The sequence below is a fragment of the Micromesistius poutassou genome (genome assembly GCF_964030765.1).
Source record: "Micromesistius poutassou genome assembly, chromosome: 15".
NCBI classification, from domain to species: Eukaryota; Metazoa; Chordata; class Actinopteri; order Gadiformes; family Gadidae; genus Micromesistius; species Micromesistius poutassou.
In genome coordinates this window covers 672,665-695,511 of record NC_140285.1, presented here as the reverse complement: position 1 = coordinate 695,511, position 22,847 = coordinate 672,665, and the positions used below count along the sequence as shown (strand labels likewise).

The 22,847-nt window shown below is 41.7% G+C and overlaps 2 protein-coding genes across 2 annotated transcripts; one reads left to right on the top strand and one right to left on the bottom strand.

Annotated features, from left to right (window-relative positions):
* Nucleotides 1-4,344: 4,344 nt before the first annotated feature.
* Nucleotides 4,345-21,632, bottom strand: LOC311359677 (uncharacterized protein; the record flags this gene model as incomplete). Its single annotated transcript, XM_084479735.1, has 15 exons — nucleotides 21,306-21,632; nucleotides 19,278-19,600; nucleotides 19,041-19,166; nucleotides 18,711-18,849; nucleotides 17,779-17,900; nucleotides 17,590-17,612; nucleotides 17,431-17,458; nucleotides 16,778-16,803; nucleotides 9,033-9,063; nucleotides 8,244-8,266; nucleotides 8,078-8,114; nucleotides 7,760-7,782; nucleotides 5,828-5,864; nucleotides 4,879-5,028; nucleotides 4,345-4,406 (listed from the first exon to the last, which is right to left on the bottom strand). Exons 2-15 carry the CDS (start codon nucleotides 19,405-19,407, stop codon nucleotides 4,345-4,347), a joined length of 957 nt encoding a protein of 318 aa, XP_084335861.1. The 5' UTR covers nucleotides 19,408-19,600; nucleotides 21,306-21,632.
* Nucleotides 6,171-14,792, top strand: LOC311359605 (uncharacterized protein). Its single transcript, XM_084479661.1, has 2 exons — nucleotides 6,171-6,757; nucleotides 11,807-14,792. Exon 2 carries the CDS (start codon nucleotides 13,469-13,471, stop codon nucleotides 14,108-14,110), a length of 642 nt encoding a protein of 213 aa, XP_084335787.1. The 5' UTR covers nucleotides 6,171-6,757; nucleotides 11,807-13,468; the 3' UTR covers nucleotides 14,111-14,792.
* Nucleotides 21,633-22,847: the final 1,215 nt, after the last annotated feature.

Sequence of the window (22,847 nt, the reverse complement as noted above, 5' to 3'; positions counted from 1 at the left end):
GAAATGCTGAAATATTGGAACTGCTGATATGCAGTTTCGATGCTAAGGATATCGGTGGCCTCCGAAGAAAACGGGAACAATCGTGGACATCTGCTCTTGGAAAAAAACCGGACTTTCAGTGACACTACCATATATGAACAGGACTTCCGAATTTAGTGCGAGCATCACGTGGAATATACTGAGATATTGAATTGTTAAACTGCTGAGCTGCTGCGTCAGCAAAAATTGTACCAAAGGGCCCCAGAAGAAAAACAGGAACCTCCATGCCTCTCTACCTCTGATTAAGACTGAATGTAACTGTATCATAACTACGCATGCGCCTGCCTTCGCACGCACAAGTCAGCTGTCGACTGGTAGATATAGGACCCCGCACCCAGGACCCTCTCGGCAGCACTTCTTCTCCTGCCTTCTTTTACTCACTAACCCACGGGGTCTGATGGAGTCACTTGACTCTATTGGACCCCGGTCACTGCTTTTTCCCCTCCTTCCCTTTCTCCCTCTACTTACTTAGTAAGGCAGCCTCTACGGAGGCCTTTTTTGCGTATTGCGATTACCTCTCTTTAGCTTATTCTTTTTCAGGTTTGTTAGAATTACTAACCTTAGATTCTTTTTCAGGTTTGTTAGGATTACTAACCTTAGATTCTTTTTCAGGTTTATTAGGATTACTAACCTTATATCTAATCTTACTTATATTGTTTATTGATAATTTGTATTGTTGATTGATAATTGAATGCATGGTTTATTGTAACACTGCTCGTGCAGTCTACTAGACTCAATTGTTGACTCTAATAGATATGCAAAGACAGGAGCGTGTAGACCTCTTTAATAGAAACCTTAATGTTGATTTAATGTTTTAGACTATTTTTTAATGTAATCATAATTTTCTGTAACTTTTTGTAAAACTGTATTATATATTAGACTCCGTTAACATTTAACCTCTTTCTCTTGAAAATCCCTTTTCTCTGTCATAGTGTAAAACGAGTTTATTGAATCTAAATAAAACTACCTAACTACACTTTGTAGTAGGCGATTGAATCGGTTCTTCAGTAATTGATCCGGCTCCTCAGTAGGGGCCCAACCGACAGCTCGCAGCTCTCCCAGCCTCCGCACGATAGGTGAGTGGTGCATGACACAAACAAGGTTGATTGTGACTGGTCCGGAGAGTGAGGCAATGTAAAGAGGTTCAGACCCTTTACATTGCCCGCTTCGTGGCCCATAGGGACTGGGGTGGTAAGAGACACCACAGAGTTCGATCGAAACGCGTATAGCCTAAAACTTAGCTTAACCTCGTAGGGGCTTAAACGAGTGACCTGTGTTGGACACATAGACCAGAGTCTTCCTCCACTGAGCTTAGCCGAGGAACTCTAACACGTACCAAGAGGGCCAGCACAGGTTAAGCCCCGGGGCCGAAGAGAAACCAGTATCGGGTATCCCCCCTCCTAGGCGACGGCTCAGGAGAGGTCTTCCCACCTAGTGCGACTGAAGGTTCTCATATAGCCCTCATACTATAAAAACCCATTATAGGTTGGAACACTCGACAAAACAGACCGCAGAATGTCAGAGTAGGGGATCTGACATCCTCAACTATAACCTTGAACACCGGTGCGCCCCAGGGGTGTGTACTCAGCCCAGCCCTCGACACCCTCTTCACCCATGACTGCGTACCCATCCATTCATCCAACACCATAATCAAATCCGCTGTGGTGGGGCTCATTAGAGACAACACCAAGTGCCATTATAGGCAGGAGGTCCAACACATGGCAGAGTGGTGTGTGGATAACAACCTGGTCCTAAACACCACCAAAACAAATGAGATCCTTGTGGACTTTAGGAGGTCCAAGAGGACCACGCAGACCCCACTCACCACCAATGGGGAAGAAGTGGGGAGGGTGGACTCTGTTACGTTCCTGGGGACGTACACCACCAAGGACATAACATGGGCTACTAACATCTCCAACCCAGAAGAGGCTCTTCTTTCTAGGGAAGCTCAAACAGGCTGGTTTATCCACACACCTGCTCATTAACTTTTATAGGAGCACATTTGAGAGCATCCTCTGCCAGGGCTGCAGTGTGTGGTATGCAGGCTGCACAGCGGAGAGCAGGAGGGACTTGGCCAGGGTGGTTAGGTCAGCTAAAAGGATCATAGGAGCTGAGCTCCCAGACCTGGACTCTATGTGTAGTGACCGCCTGAAGAGGAAGGCAAGGTCAATAAGCACAGATAGACTCACCCTGGACACACCTTGTTTGTCCCCCTACCATCAGGGAAGAGGCACCGCACACTGCGGGCCCGCACCACAAGAGCTGTAGCCTCCATCACCCCCTCAACCCCCTAACAAAGACCTAAGGACAACTCTCCTCCAGGAGCAGTAGCTTCCAACACCCACAACCCCGCCCGCCCCGCCACACACACACACACACACACACACACAACAGACTGGACTTGATGGGCTCAATATGTACAGGGTGTGTGTGTGTGTGTTTTATCCAAATATCACTATTAATATATTTTTTAAACACTTCTGTCATTTGGTCTTTGTCTTTGTGTCATTGTCTTGTGTCTTTTTGTATTTTGTTTAGTTTAGACATTTCAACTCTAACTGCTGCTACAGAGTCCCAACCTGTATTTCATTGTGTAGTACAATGACAATCAAACTCCTTGAACATTCACACATATTATTGTGTTCTGTATCAAACAGAAATAACACTTACCTCATTATATTGATCAGCCAATCCTATATAGAGATAAACAATATAGTAACATGTCAGGACAGCAGTCACTATCATTCAGCATAACCCTGATACATGTTAGTCTAATGTAACCATGATACATGTTAGTTCAATCTAGCCACAATACATGTCAGTAGTTTAATGTTATCATGATACATGATAGAGTTTAATGTAAAGATATGCATCCTATTATTATGACCTACTCCATATATTCTATCTAAGTTATCTGTTACTCATTTACAAAGTGAAACATGTGGAATAAGAACTTACTCTTTAACTTCCTCTCCTGTTCCGGTGTTTTCTTTTTCTATGAAATAAAAATGTAAATAAAATATCAACATTGGGTTCATTACAAGGTCATCATCTAATCACTCCACCACTGCCAGCTAGGGTCACACATATTATTGTGTTCTGTATCAAACCAGTTATAACACTTACCTCCTTAAGACGATGATACATGTCTATATAGAGATAAACAATACAGTCACATGTCAGGACAGCAGTCACTATGTTAGTTTAATGTGTTAGTTTAATGTCACACTAATGTGTTAGTGTTAGTTTAATGTCACCATGATACTTACGTACTGCCCTTTATGCCTACTGACATGTAGGGCAGCAACAAAGGATCTCCCCTCCTGTCTGTTTTGGGTCACCATGATACCTGTTATTTAAATCTATAGATTTAAATAACAGGTATCATGATTATAACCATGATACATAGTTTACATAGTTAGTTTAATCTAACCATGATACATGTTAGTTGAATAAGTTTAATTATGTAACCCTTACCTCCCAGGACTATGATTGATATTATTAAACGTATCCATCCTATTATTATGAACTGCTCCATATATTCTAATCATGTAGAATCAGTTGAACCAGTTCCTGGTTTCCACTCTGAATTAGCCTCTACACAGAAGAACATCTTGACAGACTGAATACGTGTAGGGAGACGGCTGCCATTATCGTGGTCAAACAAGGACAGAAGTCTTTCTACCCTTTGTCCCTGCTCTGTGTTGTCATGACGACTCAGTGAGCTACGTTATAAACGCCACTGAGCTGACGTTATGCTGGCCACATCGCCCCAGCTATGAGAGTAGTGTCTTATATACATGGATAGCTCCATTCTATAATCTAATATCTAGATGATGTTGTTCAGTAGGTCTGCCACTCTGGTCCCTCTGCTAGGTAGGCTCTCACTCTCTGGTACAATTAGATTAAATATTTTGAATCACAGCGATATCATTTGACTTGGTGTGAGTCAGTAACCCTTGCAAATCACTGGATATTAATAAATGATGTGTTACTCATTTACAAAGTGAAACATGTGGAATAAGAACTTACCGTTACACCTCTGCCAATGTTCCAGTGTTTCCTTTTACAATAAAATAAAAATGTGAATCAAATATGAACATTGGGTTCATTACAAGGTCATCATCAGTGGTGGATTAAGGTGGTCATTGGCCCCTAGGCTACTATTTGTGTGAGGCCCCCTTACTGATCACGCAGAAAGAAATCTATTTCGTGCCATGTGTAAAAGCGTGCTAGGAATATTACATGGCCCTCACACACACACTCGGGGAGCACCGGCACACACACACATTGAGACGGCCTTCACTAAAACACCAATGATACAGAAACAAGTGTGAATTCCCCATAGCTGCTGCGACCACGTATTTCTGTGGACCGACCGACCGACAGAGAACTCCTTAATGAGGCTGGTGAAATCTAATTTGTGCAGAATATCTCTTTCAATGGACGGATCAGAGACGGGTGATTCAGTCTGTTTTGGCCCATCATGGATCTCAGTCTATCTTCAACTAGCACAGATTTTGAAAAAGAGCGCTCCCCGCTGGCATTGGTCACAGGCAAAATCATGAATAGTCAGAGTGCTTTATCCACCAATGGAAACACTGCTTTTCTCTTTTTCTCTTTTCAGACATTCTGCCTCTTTGCTGTCCAGCAGACGTGACGTATTCCTTTACAACCACACTGACTTTATGAACCTGGTCACATGACATGGCCCACACATCTACCCAATCAGCTGCTTCACTTTTTAATGGTTCTTGTTACGGGCCAATAGGGGCCAAGTCTTTTTTTATTTCAAGTCAAATTGAAAATAGTGTGGCCAATCCAGGGCCCCTTGCACACCTGGGCCCCTAGGCTCAGCCGAGGCTAGCCTGTGTGTTAATCCACCTCTGGTAATAACTCCACCACTGCCAGCTAGGGCCACACATATTATTGTGTTCTGTATCAAACCAGTAATAATACTTACCGCCTCACGCATTAGATTAGCCAATTCTATAGAGATAAACAATACAGCAACATGTCAGGACAGCAGTCACTATCATTCAGCATAACCCTGATACATGTTAGTTGAATGTAACATGATACATGTTAGTTCAATGTAACCATGATTCATGTTAGAGTTTAATGTTATCATGATACACGTTAGTTTAATGTAACATGATACATCTTAGTTTATTGTATCTATTATACATGTTAGTTTAATGTAATCATGAAACATGTTAGAGTTGAATGTAACCCTTACCTCCCAGGACTATGATTGATATTATGAAACGTATCCATCCTATTATTATGAACTGCTCCATATATTCTAATCACGTAGAATCAGTTGAACCAGTTCCTGGTTTCCACTCTGAATTAGCCTCTACACAGAAGAACATCTTGACAGACTGAATACATGTAGGAAGACGGCCGCCATTATCGTGGTCAAACAAGGACAGAAGTCTTTCTATCCTTTGTCCCTGCTCTGTGTTGTCATGACGACTCAGTGAGCTACGTTATAAACGCCACTGAGCTGACGTTATGCTGGCCACATCGCCCCAGCTATGAGAGTAGTGTCTTATATACATGGATAGCTCCATTCTATAATCTAATATCTAGATGATGTTGTTCAGTAGGCCTGCCACTCTGGTCCATCTGCTAGGTAGGCTCTCACTCTCTGATAGATTTAATGTTTTTAATCACAGTGATAAAATTTGACTTGGTGTGAGTCAGTAACCCTTGCAAATTACTGGATATTAACAAATGATATGTTACTCATTAACACAGTAAAACATGTGGAATAAGAACTTACCAGTTAACTCCCTATCCAGTTCCAGTTTTTCCTTTTTCTATAAGATAAAAATGTAAATAAAATATCAACATTGGGTTCATCACAAGGTCATCATCTAATAACTAGTATAGAATTACCCAAGAAAGTATTACCAAAACTCCACAACAATGTCAACTTTCAAACCAGAGATAAAAACACACTGGACCAAGTATATACAAATATACAGAGGGCATATGAAGCTGCACCTCGGATTATCAGATCATATCTCCTTGACACTGATTCCATCTTATAAACCAGTTGTCTGTAGAACCAAACCAGCTGTGAAGACAGTACAGGTACGGAGTGAGGAAGCTGTTACATCACTACAGGACTGTTTCGAGAGCACAGTATGGGAGGTATTTTCACGGGGAGCCAACTTGGAGGAGTACACCTCTAACGTCCTGGACTACATTCAGTTTTGCACCGAGATAGTACTGCGCACCAGAACCATCAAGCTGTTCCCTAATCAGAAACCCTGGTTTGACGGTAATGCGAGGTTGCTGCTCAGGGCGAGAGATACTGCCTTCAGGTCGGGTGACATGCTGGCCTATAGAACTGCCCGACGAGACCTAAAAAAGGGCATTAAAGAGGCCAAAGGCAAGTACAGACAGAGCATTGAGGGTCACTTTGAAAACAAGGACCCCAGGAGCATGTGGAGAGGCATCAAAACTCTAACTGACTACAAATATAAGACCACACTGGTTAGCGAGGACAGGGACCTCCCAGACACCCTAAACCACTTTCTCGCCCGCTTTGACAAGCAGCACAGTGGGGTGACAGTGGAGCGTCAGGTGACAGGGCCAGAGGAGGAGCAGACACTCACTCTTCAGCACCACCAGGTGAGGTCCCCCTTGAGAAGGATTGACACCAACAAGGCTACTGGCCCTGATGGGTGTCGGGCCGTATACTGAGGTCATGTGCCCACGCAGACCCCACTTACCACCAATGGGGAAGAAGTGGAGAGGGTGGACTCTGTTAAGTTCCTGGGGACGTACATCACCAAGGACCTAACATGGGCTACTAACATCTCCAACCTTGTGAAGAGGGCCCAGAAGAGGCTCTTCTTTCTAGGGAAGCTCAAACAGGCTGGTTTATCCACACACCTGCTCATTAACTTTTATAGGAGCACATTTGAGAGCATCCTCTGCCAGGGCTGCAGTGTGTGGTATGCAGGCTGCACAGCGGAGAGCAGGAGGGACTTGGCCAGGGTGGTTAGGTCAGCTAAAAGGATCATAGGAGCTGAGCTCCCAGACCTGGACTCTGTGTGTGGTGACCGCCTGAAGAGGAAGGCAAGGTCAATAAGCACAGATCAAACTCACCCTGGACACACCTTGTTTGTCCCCCTACCATCAGGGAAGAGATACCGCACACTGCGGGCCCGCACCACAAGAGCTGTAGCCTCCATCACCCCCTCAACCCCCTAACAAAGACCTAAGGACAACTCTTCTCCAGGAGCAGTAGCTTCCAACACCCACAACCCCGCCGCCCCGCCCCTCCACACACACACACAACAGACTGGACTTGATGGGCACAATATGTACAGGGTGATGTTTGTGTGTGTGTGTGTGTGTGTGTGTGTGTGTGTGTGTGTGTGTGTGTGTGTGTGTGTACTATGAGTATTGTGCACTTTACTGTGGCCTCCACTGAAATCTTTATGCACTTTACAACTGCGGTTCATTTTTAATCTACATGTCACTATTCATATCTTTTTTAACCACTTCTATCATTTGGTCTTTGTCTTTGTGTCATTGTCTTATTGTGTCTTTTTGTGTTTTGTGTCATTTAGACATTTAAACTCTAACTGTTGCTAGAGAGTGCCAACCTGTATTTCGTTGTGTACTACAATGACAATTAAACTCCTTGAACCTTCACACATGTTATTGTGTTCTGTATCGAACCAGTAATAACACTTACCTCCTGAAGTAGAGCACGCAAGTCTATATAGAGATAAACAATACAGTAACATGTCAGGACAGCAGTCACTATCATTCAGTATAACCCTGATACATGTTAGTTTAATGTAACCATGAAACATGTTAGTTTAATGTAACCATGAAACATGTTAGTTTAATGTAACTATGACACATGTTAGTTTAATGTAACCCTTACCTCCCAGGACTATGGTTGATAATATGAAAGATATGCATCCTATTATTATGAACTGCTCCATATATTCTATCTAAGTTATCTGTTACTCGTTTACAAAGTGAAACATGTGGAATAAGAACTTACCCTTTAACTTCCTCTCCTGTTCCGTTGTTTTCTTTTTCTATAAAATAAAAATGTAAATAAAATATGAACATTGGGTTCATTACAAGGTCATCATGTAATAACCACCACTGCCAACTAGGGTCACACATATTATCGTGTTCTGTATCAAACCAGTTATAACACTTACCTTCAGAAGTTGATCAATCAATCCTATATAGAGATAAACAATACAGTAACATGTCAGAACAGCATTCAATATCATTAGTTAGTTTAATGTCACCATGATACTTACATTTGCATTATATAGATTTAAATAACATGTATCATGGTTATAACCTTGATACATGTTAGTTTATTGTAACTATGATACATGTTAGTTTAATGTAACATGATACATGTTAGTTGAATGTAACCCTTACCTCCCAGGACTATGATTGATATTATGAAACATATCCATCCTATTATTATGAACTGCTCCATATATTCTAATCATGTAGAATCAGTTGAACCAGTTCCTGGTTTCCACTCTGAATTAGCCTCTACACAGAAGAACATCTTGACAGACTGAATACGTGTAGGGAGACGGCTGCCATTATCGTGGTCAAACAAGGACTGAAGTCTTTCTACCCTTTGTCCCTGCTCTGTGTTGTCATGACGACTCAGGGAGCTACGTTATAAACGCCACTGAGCTGACGTTATGCTGGCCACATCGCCCCAGCTATGAGAGTAGTGTCTTATATACATGGATAGCTCCATTCTATAATTTAATATCTAGATGATGTTGTTCAGTAGGTCTGCCACTCTGGTCCCTCTGCTAGGTAGGCTCTGACTCTCTGGTACAATTAGATGAAATGTTTTTTCAATCACAGCGATATCATTTGACTTGGTGTGAGTCAGTAACCCTTGCAAGTCACTGGATATTAATAAATGATATGTTACTCATTTACAAAGTGAAACATGTGGAATAAGAACTTACCATCACACTCCATAGCCTGTTCCAGTGTTTCCTTTTTCAATAAAATAAAAATGTGAATCAAATATGAACATTGGGTTGATGACAAGGTCATCATCAGTGGTGGATTAAGGTGGTCATTGGCCCCTAGGCTACTATTTGTGTGAGGCCCCCTTACTGATCACACAGAAAAAACAAATCAATTTCGTGCCATGTGTAAAAGCGTGCTAGGAATATTACATGGCCCTTACACACACACTTGGGGAGCACTGGCACACACACACATTGAGACGGCCTTCACTAAAACACCAATGATACAAATGTGAATTCCCCATAGCTGCTGCGACCACGTATTTCTGTGGACCGACCGACCGACAGAGAACTCCTTAATGAGGCTGGTGAAATCCAATTTGTGCAGAATATCTCTTTCAATGGATGGATCAGAGACGGGTGATTCAGTCTGTTTTGTCCCATTGTGGATCTCAGTCTATCTTCAACTAGTGCCGATTTTGAAAAAGAGCGCTCCCCGCTGGCATTGGTCACAGGCAAAGTCATGAATAGTCAGAGTGCTTTATGCACCAATGGAAACACTGCTTTTCTCTTTTTCTCTTTTCAGACATTCTGCCTCTTTGCTGTCCAGCAGACGTGACGTATTCCTTTACAACCACACTGACTTTATGAACCTGGTCACATGACATGGCCCACACATGTACCCTATCAGCTGCTTCACTTTTTAATGGTTCTTGTTATGGGCCAATAGGGGCCAAGTCTTTTTTTATTTCAAGTCAAATTGAAAATAGTCTGACCAACCCAGGGCCCCTTACACACCTGGGCCCCTAGGCTCTGCCGAGGCTAGCCTGTGTGTTAATCCACCTCTGGTCATCATCTAATAGCTCCACCACTGCCAGCTAGGGCCACACATATTATTGTGTTCTGTATCAAACCAGTAATAATACTTACCTTCTCATGTATTAGATTAGCCAATTCTATAGAGATAAACAATACAGCAACATGTCAGGACAGCAGTCACTATCATTCAGCATAACCCTGATACATGTTAGTTGAATGTAACCATGATACATGTTAGTTGAATGTAACATGATACATGTTAGTTGAATGTAACCATGATACATGTTAGTTGAATGTAACATGATACATGTTAGTTGAATGTAACCATGATTCATGTTAGAGTTTATTGTTATCATGATACACGTTAGTTTAATATAACATGATACATCTTAGTTTATTGTATCTATTATATATGTTAGTTTAATGTAACCATGATACATGTTAGTTTAATGTAACCCTTACCTCCCAGGACTATGATTGATATTATGAAACATATCCATCCTATTATTATGAACTGATCCATATATTCTAATCATGTAGAATCAGTTGAACCAGTTCCTGGTTTCTACTCTGAATTAGCCTCTACACAGAAGAACATCTTGACAGACTGAATACGTGTAGGGAGTCGGCTGCCATTATCGTGGTCAAACAAGGACAGAAGTCTTTCTACCCTTTGTCCCTGCTCTGTGTTGTCATGACAACTCAGTAAGCTACGTTATAAACGCCACTGAGCTGACGTTATGCTGGCCACATCGCCCCAGCTATGAGAGTAGTGTCTTATATACATGGATAGCTCCATTCTATAATCAAATATCTACATGATGTTGTTCAGTAGGTCTGCCACTCTGGTCCCTCTGCTAGGTAGGCTCTGACTCTCTGGTACAATTAGATTTAATGTTTTTAATCACAGCGATATAATTTGACTTGGTGTGAATCAGTAACCCTTACAAATCACTGGATATTAGCAAATGATATGTTACTCATTAACACAGTAAAACATGTGGAATAAGAACTTACCAGTTAACTCCCTATCCAGTTCCAGTTTTTCCTTTTTCTATAAGATAAAAATGTAAATAAAATATCAACATTGGGTTCATTACAAGGTCATCATCTAATAACTAGTATAGTATTACCAAGAAAGTATTACCAAAACTCCACAACAATGTCAACTTTCAAACCAGAGATAAAAACACACTGGACCAAGTATATACAAATATACAGAGGGCATATGAAGCTGCACCATCCCCACACCTCGGATTATCAGATCATATCTCCTTGACACTGATTCCATCTTATAAACCAGTTGTCTGTAGAACCAAACCAGCTGTGAAGACAGTACAGGTACGGAGTGAGGAAGCTGTTACATCACTACAGGACTGCTTTGAGAGCACAGTATGGGAGGTATTTTCACAGGGAGCCAACTTGGAGGAGTACACCTCTAACGTCCTAGACTACATTCAGTATTGCACAGAGACAGTACTGCACACCAGAACCATCAAGGTGTTCCCTAATCGGAAACCCTGGTTTGACGGTAATGCGAGGTTGCTGCTCAGGGCGAGAGATACTGGCTTCAGGTCTGGTGACTTGCTGGCCTATAGAACTGCCCGACGAGACCTAAAAAAGGGCATTAAAGAGGCCAAAGGCAAGTACAGACAGAGCATTGAGGGTCACTTTGAAAACAAGGACCCCAGGAGCATGTGGAGAGGCATCAAAACTCTAACTGACTACAAATATAAGACCACACTGGTTAGCGAGGACAGGGACCTCCCAGACACCCTAAACCTATTTTTCGCCCGCTTTGACAAGCAGCACAGTGGGGTGACAGTGGAGCGTCAGGTGACAGGGCCAGAGGAGGACCAGACACTCACTCTTCAGCACCACCAGGTGAGGTCCCCCTTGAGACACCAACAAGTCTACTGGCCCTGATGGGTGTCGGGCCGTATACTGAGGTCATGTACCGACCAGTTAGCAGGAGTTTCTACAGACATCTTCAACCTCTCTCTGCAACAAGCTGCAGTTCCCACCTGCCTTAAGACCACTACCATCATCCCTATCCCCCAAAAATCTGCCATTACCTGTCTCAATGACTAGCGCCCAGTCGCCCTCACCCCAGTAATCATGAAGTGCTTTGAGCGGATGATACTGACATACATCAGAGGGACCGCATCCCTTATGGACCTGGACAGCCACCAGTTTGCCGATAAAGCAAACAGATCCACTAAGGACGCTGTCTCCATCGCAATCCACACAGCCCTGTCCCACCTGGAGTACCCGAACACATATGTAAGGATGCTCTTTGTGGACTTCAGCTCTGACTTCAACACCATAATCCCCCATAAACTGGTCCTCAAACTCATTCATCTTGGTCTCCCCACCTCACTCTGCTCATGGATCCTGGACTTTGTTTCAAACAGACCGCAGAATGTCAGAGTAGGGGATCTGACATCCTCAACTATAACCTTGAACACCGGTGCGCCCCAGGGGTGTGTACTCAGCCCAGCCCTCTACACCCTCTTCACCCATGACTGCGTACCCATCCATTCATCAACACCATAATCAAATTTGCTGATGACTCTGCTGTGGTGGGGCTCATTAGTGACAACAACGAGTGCCATTATAGGCAGGAGGTCCAACACATGGCAGAGTGGTGTGTGGATAACCAGCGCCGTCGTATAGGGGGGAAAGGTTATGACAATTATAAGGGCCCACAGCCCGCTAGGGCCCACACACAGCCCCCAGAAGCCTCTATGACAAAATGATTATGCATACACTGAACTAATATATATTCCTATGAATGAATCCGAATTAAAACAAAGCCACAAATCATACAATATTCTAATTTTAATAATTTCAATAATCCCCTTGGCCCCTTCTTTAAAAATGGGTTGGTCCACACCGCGGTTCGTTCTTCCCAGGGACGTGCACAGGAGTTTTGAGGGGCAGGTGCCGGGGGGGGGGGGGGGGGGGGGGGTGGGGGGTTGGATCGCGGACGAGCGCTATTGTTAACGGGGGGTTGTATCGCGGACGAGCACTTTTGCGGGCGCGATTGTTGAAGAACACTCAGAGGGCACTTTCTAATACAAGGCAAAAAGGGCAGGGGCTCAAGCACCCCTAGGGCCCTATGTGTGCACGTGCCTGGTTCTTCCCATGGTTCTTCCTCATCGGAAGTGAGCGATGAGACTTACAGCGAACAAACAAGCCAATTTAAACTTTAATTGAGATTAGATGAGGCTTGTTGTTGTTTTTGATATTTGTTTTACAACAACGTATTCCATGTGCTCTTTGTTTCACTTGTACATTTAAGTTAAATGCTACATATTTACCTGTGGACTATCTTGAGCCAGGACACTTTGCTTTTTGCATATCAGTGCTTGATTGTTAAATACAATAAAATACCCACACCTATTTGCTGAGTGGTTAATTGAAAATGTATTTGCAATCAGAGGTGTAATAACGTGTTGCAAATCAGGGAAATGAGAATAAGACAATTAATAATACATAATTTACATAATAATACTCTGACTTGTTAAGTCGTTAAATGTAAAAAAGGAAACAAATTATTACACCAGGCACCTTCAAGAACACTGAAGACAAGAACATTTAAGGTGGCAATGAATGGGGTAGAGGGGCCAACACGATATTCTTTCTGGGGGCCCAGAATTCCTAGCAACTGCCCTGTGGATAACAACCTGGTCCTAAACACCACCAAAACAAATGAGATCCTTGTGGACTTTAGGAGGTCCAAGAGGACCACGCAGACCCCACTTACCACCAATGGGGAAGAAGTGGAGAGGGTGGACTCTGTTAAGTTCCTGGGGACGTACATCACCAAGGACCTAACATGGGCTACTAACATCTCCAACCTTGTGAAGAGGGCCCAGAAGAGGCTCTTCTTTCTAGGGAAGCTCAAACAGGCTGGTTTATCCACACACCTGCTCATTCACTTTTATAGGAGCACATTTGAGAGCATCCTCTGCCAGGGCTGCAGTGTGTGGTATGCAGGCTGCACAGCGGAGAGCAGGAGGGACTTGGCCAGGGTGGTTAGGTCAGCTAAAAGGATCATAGGAGCTGAGCTCCCAGACCTGGACTCTGTGTGTGGTGACCGCCTGAAGAGGAAGGCAAGGTCAATAAGCACAGATCAAACTCACCCTGGACACACCTTGTTTGTCCCCCTACCATCAGGGAAGAGATACCGCACACTGCGGGCCCGCACCGCAAGAGCTGTAGCCTCCATCACCCCCTCAACCCCCTAACAAAGACCTAAGGACAACTCTCCTCCAGGAGCAGTAGCTTCCAACACCCACAACCCCGCCCGCCCCGCCCCTCCACACACACACACAACAGACTGGACTTGATGGGCACAATATGTACAGGGTGATGTGTGTGTGTGTGTGTGTGTGTGTGTGTGTGTGTGTGTGTGTGTGTGTGTGTGTGTACTATGAGTATTGTGCACTTTACTGTGGCCTCCACTGAAATCTTTATGCACTTTACAACTGCGGTTCATTTTTAATCTACATGTCACTATTCATATCTTTTTTAACCACTTCTGTCATTTGCTCTTTGTCTTTGTGTCATTGTCTTATTGTGTCTTTTTGTGTTTTGTGTCATTTAGACATTTAAACTCTAACTGTTGCTAGAGAGTGCCAACCTGTATTTCGTTGTGTACTACAATGACAATTAAACTCCTTGAACCTTCACACATGTTATTGTGTTCTGTATCAAACCAGTAATAACACTTACCTCCTGAAGTAGAGCACGCAAGTCTATATAGAGATAAACAATACAGCAACATGTCAGGACAGCAGTCACTATCATTCAGCATAACCCTGATACATGTTAGTTTAATGTAACCATGAAACATGTTAGTTTAATGTAACTATGACACATGTTAGTTTAATGTAACCCTTACCTCCCAGTACTATGATTGATATTATGAAAGATATGCATCCTATTATTATGAACTGCTACATATATTCTATCTAAGTTATCTGTTACTCATTTACAAAGTGAAACATGTGGAATAAGAACTTACCCTTTAACTTCCTCTCCGTTGTTTTCTTTTTCTATAAAATAAAAATGTAAATAAAATATCAACGTTGGGTTCATTACAAGGTCATCATCTAATAACTCCACCACTGCCAGCTAGGGTCACACATATTATTGTGTTCTGTATCAAACCAGTTATAACACTTACCTTCAGAAGTCGATCAATCGATTCTATATAGAGATAAACAATATATCAACATGTCAGGACAGCAGTCAATATCATTAGTTAGTTTAATGTCACCATGATACTTACATTTACATTATATAGATTTAAATAACATGTATCATGGTTATAACCATGATACATGTTAGTTTATTGTAACTATGATACATGTTAGTTTAATGTAACATGCTACATGTTAGTTGAATGTAACCCTTACCTCCCAGGACTATGATTGATATTATGAAATGTATCCATCCTATTATTATCAACTGCTCCATATATTCTAATCATGTAGAATCAGTTGAACCAGTTCCTGGTTTCCACTCTGAATTAGCCTCTACACAGAAGAACATCTTGACAGACTGAATACGTGTAGGGAGACGGCTGCCATTATCGTGGTCAAACAAGGACTGAGGTCTTTCTACCCTTTGTCTCTGCTCTGTGTTGTCATGACGACTCAGTGAGCTACGTTATAAACGCCACTGATCTGACGTTATGCTGGCCACATCGCCCCAGCTATGAGAGTAGTGTCTTATATACATGGATAGCTCCATTCTATAATCTAATATCTGGATGATGTTGTTCAGTAGGTCTGCCTCTCTGGTCCCTCTGCTAGGTAGTCTCTGACTCTCTGGTACAATTAGATTTAATGTTTTTTCAATCACAGAGATATCATTTGACTTGGTGTGAGTCAGTAACCCTCGCGAATCACTGGGTATGAATAAATTATCTGTTACTCGTTTACAAAGGGAAACATGTGGAATAAGAACTTACTGTTACACTTGGTCCACTGGTCCATTGTTTCCTTTTGAAAAAAAAAAGAAAAGTGAATCCAATATGAACATTGGGTTCATTACAAGGTCATCATCAGTGGTGGATTAAGGTGGTCATTGGCCCCTAGGCTACTATTTGTGTGAGGCCCCCTTACTGATCACGCAGAAAAAAATAAACTTCGTTCCATGTGTAAAAGCGTGCTAGGAATATTACATGGCCCTCACACACTCGGGGAGCACCGGCACACACACACACATTGAGACGGCCTTCACTAAAACACCAATGATACAGAAACAAGTGTGAATTCGCCATAGCTGCTGCGACCACGTATTTCTGTTCACCGACCGACCGACAGAGAACTCCTTAATGAGGCTGGTGAAATCAAATTTACACAGAATATCTCTTTCAATGGACGGATCAGAGACGGGTGATTCAGTCTGTTTTGGCCCATCATGGATCTCAGTCTATCTTCAACTGGCGCCAATTTTGAAAAAGAGCGTTCCCCGCTGGCATTGGTCACAGGCAAAGTCATAAATAGTCCGAGTGCTATATCCACCAATGGAAACACTGCTTTTCTCTTTTTCTCTTTTCAGACATTCTGCCTCTTTGCTGTCCAGCAGACGTGACGTATTCCTTTACAACCAAACAGACTTTATGAACCTGGTCACATGACATGGCCCACACATGTACCCAATCAGCTGCTTTATTTTTTAATGGTTCTTGTTATGGGCCAATAGGGGTCAAGTCTTTTTTTATTTCAAGTCAAATTGAAAATAGTGTGGCCAACCCAGGGCCCCTTGCACACCTGGGCCCCTAGGCTCAGCCGAGGCTAGCCTGTGTGTTAATCCACCTCTGGTCATCATCTAATAACTCCACCACTGCCAGCTAGGGCCACACATATTATTGTGTTCTGTATCAAACCAGTAATAACACTTACCGCCTCACGTATTAGTTTATCCAAATCTATAGAGATAAACAATACAGCAACATGTCAGGACAGCAGTCACTATCATTCAGCATAACCCTGATACATGTTAGTTTAATGTAACCATGATACATGTTAGTTTAATGTTATCAGGATAAATGCATCCTATCATTATGAACTGCTGCTGGTTTCCACTCTCAATCAGCCTCTACACAGAAGAACATCTTGACAGACTGAATACGTGTAGGGAGACGGCTGCCATTATCGTGGTCAAACAAGTACAGAAGTCTTTCTACCCTTTGTTCTCTCTGTTGCTCTGTGTTGTCATGACGACTCAGTGAGCTACGTTATAAACGCCACTGAGCTGACGTTATGCTGGCCACATCGCCCCAGCTATGAGAGTAGTGTCTTATATACATGGATAGCTCCATTCTATAATCTAATATCTAGATGATGTTGTTCAGTAGGTCTGCCACTCTGGTCCCTCTGCTAGGTAGGCTCTGACTCTCTGGTACAATTAGATGAAATGTTTTGAATCACAGTGATATCATTTGACTTGGTGTGAGTCAGTAACCCTTGCAAATCACTGGATATTAATAATCACTGGATATTAATAAATGATCTGTTACTCAATCAAACATGAAACATGTGGAATAAGAACTTACCATCTAACTTCCTATCCAGTTTCTTTTTCTATAAGATAAAAATGTAAATAAAATATCAACATTGGTTTCATTACAAGGTCATCATCTAATAACTCCACCACTGCCAGCTAGGGTCACACATATTATTGTGTTCTGTATCAAACCAGTAATAACACTTACCTCCAGATGTCTATAAACCAATGCTATAAGGTGATAAACAACACATGTCAGGACAGCAGTCACTATCATTCAGCATAACCCTGATGCATGTTAGTTGAATGTAACATGATACATGTTAGTTTAATGCAACATTATACATGTTAGTTTAATGTAACCATGATACATATTAAAGTGTAATGCAACCCTTACCTACTATGATTGATATAATGAAAAGTATGCATCCTATTATTATGAACACAATTGCCACATATGTAATACATGTAGAATCAGTTGAACCAGTTCCTGGTTTTATCTGCACCCCAGAATCACATCTGAAACCAGAAGGACAAAACCACGTTTAGTTCAGAGTAGCAGACTGGGTGTTGTACTCCAGGTTTAAAAGGTACTGGGTTTGATAATGAACTCCACTTTAGGGCTGCAACAACAAATCGATAAAATCTATTACTAAAAGTGTTGGCAACGAATTTAGTCATCGATTCGTTGAGTAGAGCGATTATTAATACTCGTAGGCGCGGAACTGTTTACAGAAGCCAACGCCGACATGTCCGTGCTTCATGCGCGCCCACAGCGAGCCTTCTGCTCTATAGTGTGAGTGACCACAGCGAGCCTTCAGCTCTATAGTGTGAGTGACCACAGCGAGCCTTTAGTGCTATAGTGTGAGCGACCACTGCTTGTATTTTGGACATGAAACACGGCGGAGGCGGAGAAAACGGTTCGACCGAAATCTTCCAAAATGTGGGAGTAATTTACAATACATGAAGCTAAAAAGTGTGTTAGTTACAATCTTTGCAAAAGCGAAATGGAGTGGCACGGAAGCACCGCGGTGATGTCATCCGTGACAAGAAGGGGGCTCGACAGCAGGGTTAAGTCAATACAAGATCTCACATTTATTCAGTTTTCAAGTAAGGACATGCAACAACAGTATCTCCTGTTTCTCGTTTGGCGTTTTAATTTATTCGTTATCCAGCTTTACAAGCATGAAAAGTTTATTAAACTGACATAAGCTGGTTAATTTTGTGTGTGTGTGTGTGTGTGTGTTACTTCATCGATTCATCGAAAAAATATTAAACCGATTAATCGATTATTAAAATAATCGTTAGTTGCAGCCCTACTCCACTTACATCGTGTGGGGTTGGCATGACGATGTGGCATCTGAGAATGTGTCTTTATCTGCTGAGTCACTACAGAAGAATCCATCCAGGACCTCACACTCAGCATCTGATGTTGGAGTACACGACTTCTTCACCTTCAGACCGAGAACTGTCAATCACAACAGAGGAACCTGAGACAACCTGAGAGTACAACTTCTGATATAAACATGAACAACACAACTTCTGATATAAACATGAACAACACAACTTCTGATATAAACATGAATAACACAACGTTCTCATCAACACAACATATGGGGGTTGCATGGGGGGCGTTTCTATTTTATAATATAGATGTACCTGTGCCACACTTTGTACAGGCAGAGCATTGCTTCTGTCCACTAAAGCCTTCTTTGAAAGTACCATCGGGGCACTTTGAGCACAATGTAATGGTTGTCGCTGTGCAATCCCGATGAACCTTATATCCTGTTGGAAAGAACGTTTAAAATATGTTGTTTTCCAATGGATTTGTTTGAAGAAATCATACAGAACTATTTTGGACAACAGCTTGACAACAGCTGGGTTAATGACTCTTACCACCAGAACATGCAAGGCAGCAGGACTGTCCCGCTCTGTATTCATCCGCGCGACACCATTGTGATGCAGTACTAGCAACGCCATAAGTATTAAAAACTGAACATATTAGGAACATGATTTGTAAGAACATGGTGGTCTAACGTTTTTGGCAGATATTTCTTCTGTGTGTCAGTGCAAGTCTTGTTTTTCAGCCAAGGCCAAATAAGGTTGATTGTTTTATCCTGCTTTGTATATTCTATATACATGGGCCACACACGCTATACTTTGGCTGCCAAATCTTCATTGCCATGCAGCTACAGATTTATCTTGAAGTTCAGAAACATCTGGAGAGATAAAAAAAATATTCAGGGTTAATAAATGTAATAACTTGTATCTTTAACACTTTTCTCTAAACCAAAATAATATGAAGTTTGAAAACATTAGAGCTGTTAAACAAAGAGTTGTTAACCTTGTATGTCTGCATTAACCGTGATCTAATGCTTATCATTTTTCTGTGACAAATACATTTGTGATTGTTAAAAGTGTGTCACAAATATAATGTACCACTTTTATGTTCATTGGGCTACATCATTTTTTAGATTGATTTGGTCTTTGGATCCTATGTTTAATATAGAATTTCTTTGGGTGAAACACTCCACCTTACTCATCCAATACTAAACCTCAAACACAGTCATCTGGCTGCTGAAGATCTTAGGGGCTAATCACCAGCCTGGAGGCCTGCGTGTAGGCCTGCACAATGAGCAGGCACCAGGCCTACAGGAGGTCTGCACCTGGAGTTATGGCGCTATTGATTGTTCATCAGCTGAGACACAGGGTCTCTTATGATGTTCCGAGGAGCCAGAATGTTTGTTGAAAACATCCTATTTTATAAAAACCACCCTGAAGGTCTTCGTTGTTTCTCTGTGAGCGAACTAAGTGAAAGCGAAAGTAAGGCTGGGTTGCACCAACATGGATTAAATTAATCCTGGTTTAGGGTTAATCTAGGGTTAGTAAATCTAGGTTTAAACTGGTTCATAATTAATCAGAGACGCGTTGCACATCTTATTTTTAACCCTGGATTAGTTAAACTAGTTTAAACAAGGATTCAAATAGGATTTGTTTGTTTTCAGTGTCTGCGATGATGGATTCTGGCAAAATGTGAGCAAATTCACGATGTATGCTTGATAAAGATGGACCACAATATATTCACCAGTTCTCTCGTGAATAAATTATTAACTTGTTGTTGTCTTTATTTACAGAGTCTATATTTACCAAGTCTATATTTACAGAGGGGAGAAAATGAGTGGCCCCTGCCCAAGTGGCACAGCCCAGGTCGGCCTTGAACTACAATGCAAAGGCAAAGAAGGACGCGGCAGGAGAGAGGAGGCGGATGTTTCAAACTGGCGGAGGACCACCAATGATTACGGACCCTCTAGCTGGGTTGCCCCAACATGGTACCTCAGGTCAAAGAAAATCATTGATATGATCCCGCAGCTGTGAAAACTATTTTCATGAATTTAAATTGGGTTTAACCTATCTCTAATTTTCCTGCGATGAACTCTTTCCTCTAACCCCATTCAGCGAAGATATACAGCCATGTTGTCAAGAAAACTGTGATAAACCTAACATAAACCTCCTCCAGAGGTGGTTTAAATATAACCGTTAAACCAGGTTAAGAATAGGTTTAAAATTACTGGCGCAACAGACTTAAATTTAATCTCAGTTTAAATGGAGTTTAAACTGAGATTACCAAAGGGTTAAATATAACCAGGATTAATATTAAACTAAGTTTAAACTAGGTTTAAAGTTTGCTGCAACACGGTTAACAGTTAAACCTTGATTTAATCAGTTTAAGATTTTTTTTTGGATATGTATTAAGATGTTTTTAATCCATATTGGTGCAACCCAGCCTAAGAATGGCACCATGAACATATCACTCTTTTTATGCAGTTATAGTTTTATAAATGACCTGAACCTTTAAAAAAAGTGTAAACGACCTGAATATAATGACGAGGATATCAGTTTTGACATAGACAGCGTTTATATTACCTTACTCTAATTGAGAGCGTCGAAACATTTCAAGTACTCGTCGAATGGTCGAATCACACGCCTTGTCAGCAGCAACAACAAAACCCAGGAGGAGACTCATGAATATTCATGAGGTGTCGACGCTGCAACGCTTTTTCATTGGTCGGATTTGAATGCGAGTAATTACAAGCTGTCAAATCACTACCGGTTTAATTCATTTATTCATTCAATGACCAATCCATTATTGTAAGCTGGTGGATATTTGGCCACCATTGAACCTTGAAATAGCTGCTACACACGCTCGTTATTAAATTAAAATATTACTGAAGAGAATGCATTTCAGATGCATCATCTTATATCTGTGGAGCATGCCCTATTAGACTGGGTAGCCCCACCCCCATCTGCCGGCGATTGGAATTCGCCCTGCACATGGTGCAATCTACAATTGGACTTGGTCTGGCAATGGCCAGGCTAATGCCCTATCGATTCAACTGATCCTGGAGAAACGCCACAATGTCGAGCAGACCATGATGGGCGTTCTGTCCTGAGCAAAGTTGACAAACCAATAACAATACCATCAATATTACTGATGGACGTTTGTATCTCCCACTGTCTCAAACATAAACCAGAATAAAACTGGACTCAACAGGTGGGACTCTGTGATTTAGATCTCTCAAGTGAATGACAGTTTGTCGTTTTGAGGATTGTGAGGTATCTCATTATTTCAGAAAAATAAGAGCAGATATTTTTACATGAACATTTCTTTAATTCATAAAAAAGGAGCATCATCTTTTCCAACATTTTTTAGAATTACGACATAATTATGTCGTTAATTCAGAAACACAAGAGCAGAATTTATTTTCTTTAGTGAATGCATTGATTACGCTTCCGTAGCCTACGACTCGATTTGCGTGTCATATCAAAACTGAAACCAGAGGTGCGTTATCATATTTTGCCAGCAGATATCACTGCTGGCGAACTAAATATTACATGAACATAGTGAGTGCATTGTTCTTGTTGTTCTTCTGCGCAAGGTGCACATGATGTACTTGTGAATTATGTACAATGTCTATTAACATGCATTCCTGTTGGACGGAACATTTTTGCCAATTGACTGTTGAAAAATGATCTAACAAATAAAACTTGAGCATTGTTTCAACAAGTTAACTAGTTAATGCAGACATGCAGTTGGCTGCATTAGACACAACTATAACTTGATTAAGACAGCTAGTTAGCTAGCTATGGCAGACATTCTGTGGGCTTGAATTAGTCAACTAGTTAGCTCTAGCTAGTTCAGATATTTAACTCTTCTTACCATCTGGACTGCTAGGACAGCATTCCTCTCTCACTCTGTATTCTGCCTTTTGACATTTTGCTGATGCAATAAAGTTACCGATGAAATTTAGATTAAATAAAACTAAATATATAAATAGCATTATTTGAACATTAAAAAATAACATGGCCGTCCAACGTTCAAAGTGTTTGACATATTTTGATGGCAACAAGGATGTGTGGTAACGTATAAAGGCAAAATACGGTATTGCTATATTGTTTTGGTTGAAC

Coding starts and splice junctions, on each gene's coding strand:
- LOC311359605 (XM_084479661.1), top strand. CDS start 13,469: ATGAATGGGGTAGAGGGGCCAACACGATATTCTTTCTGGGGGCCCAGA.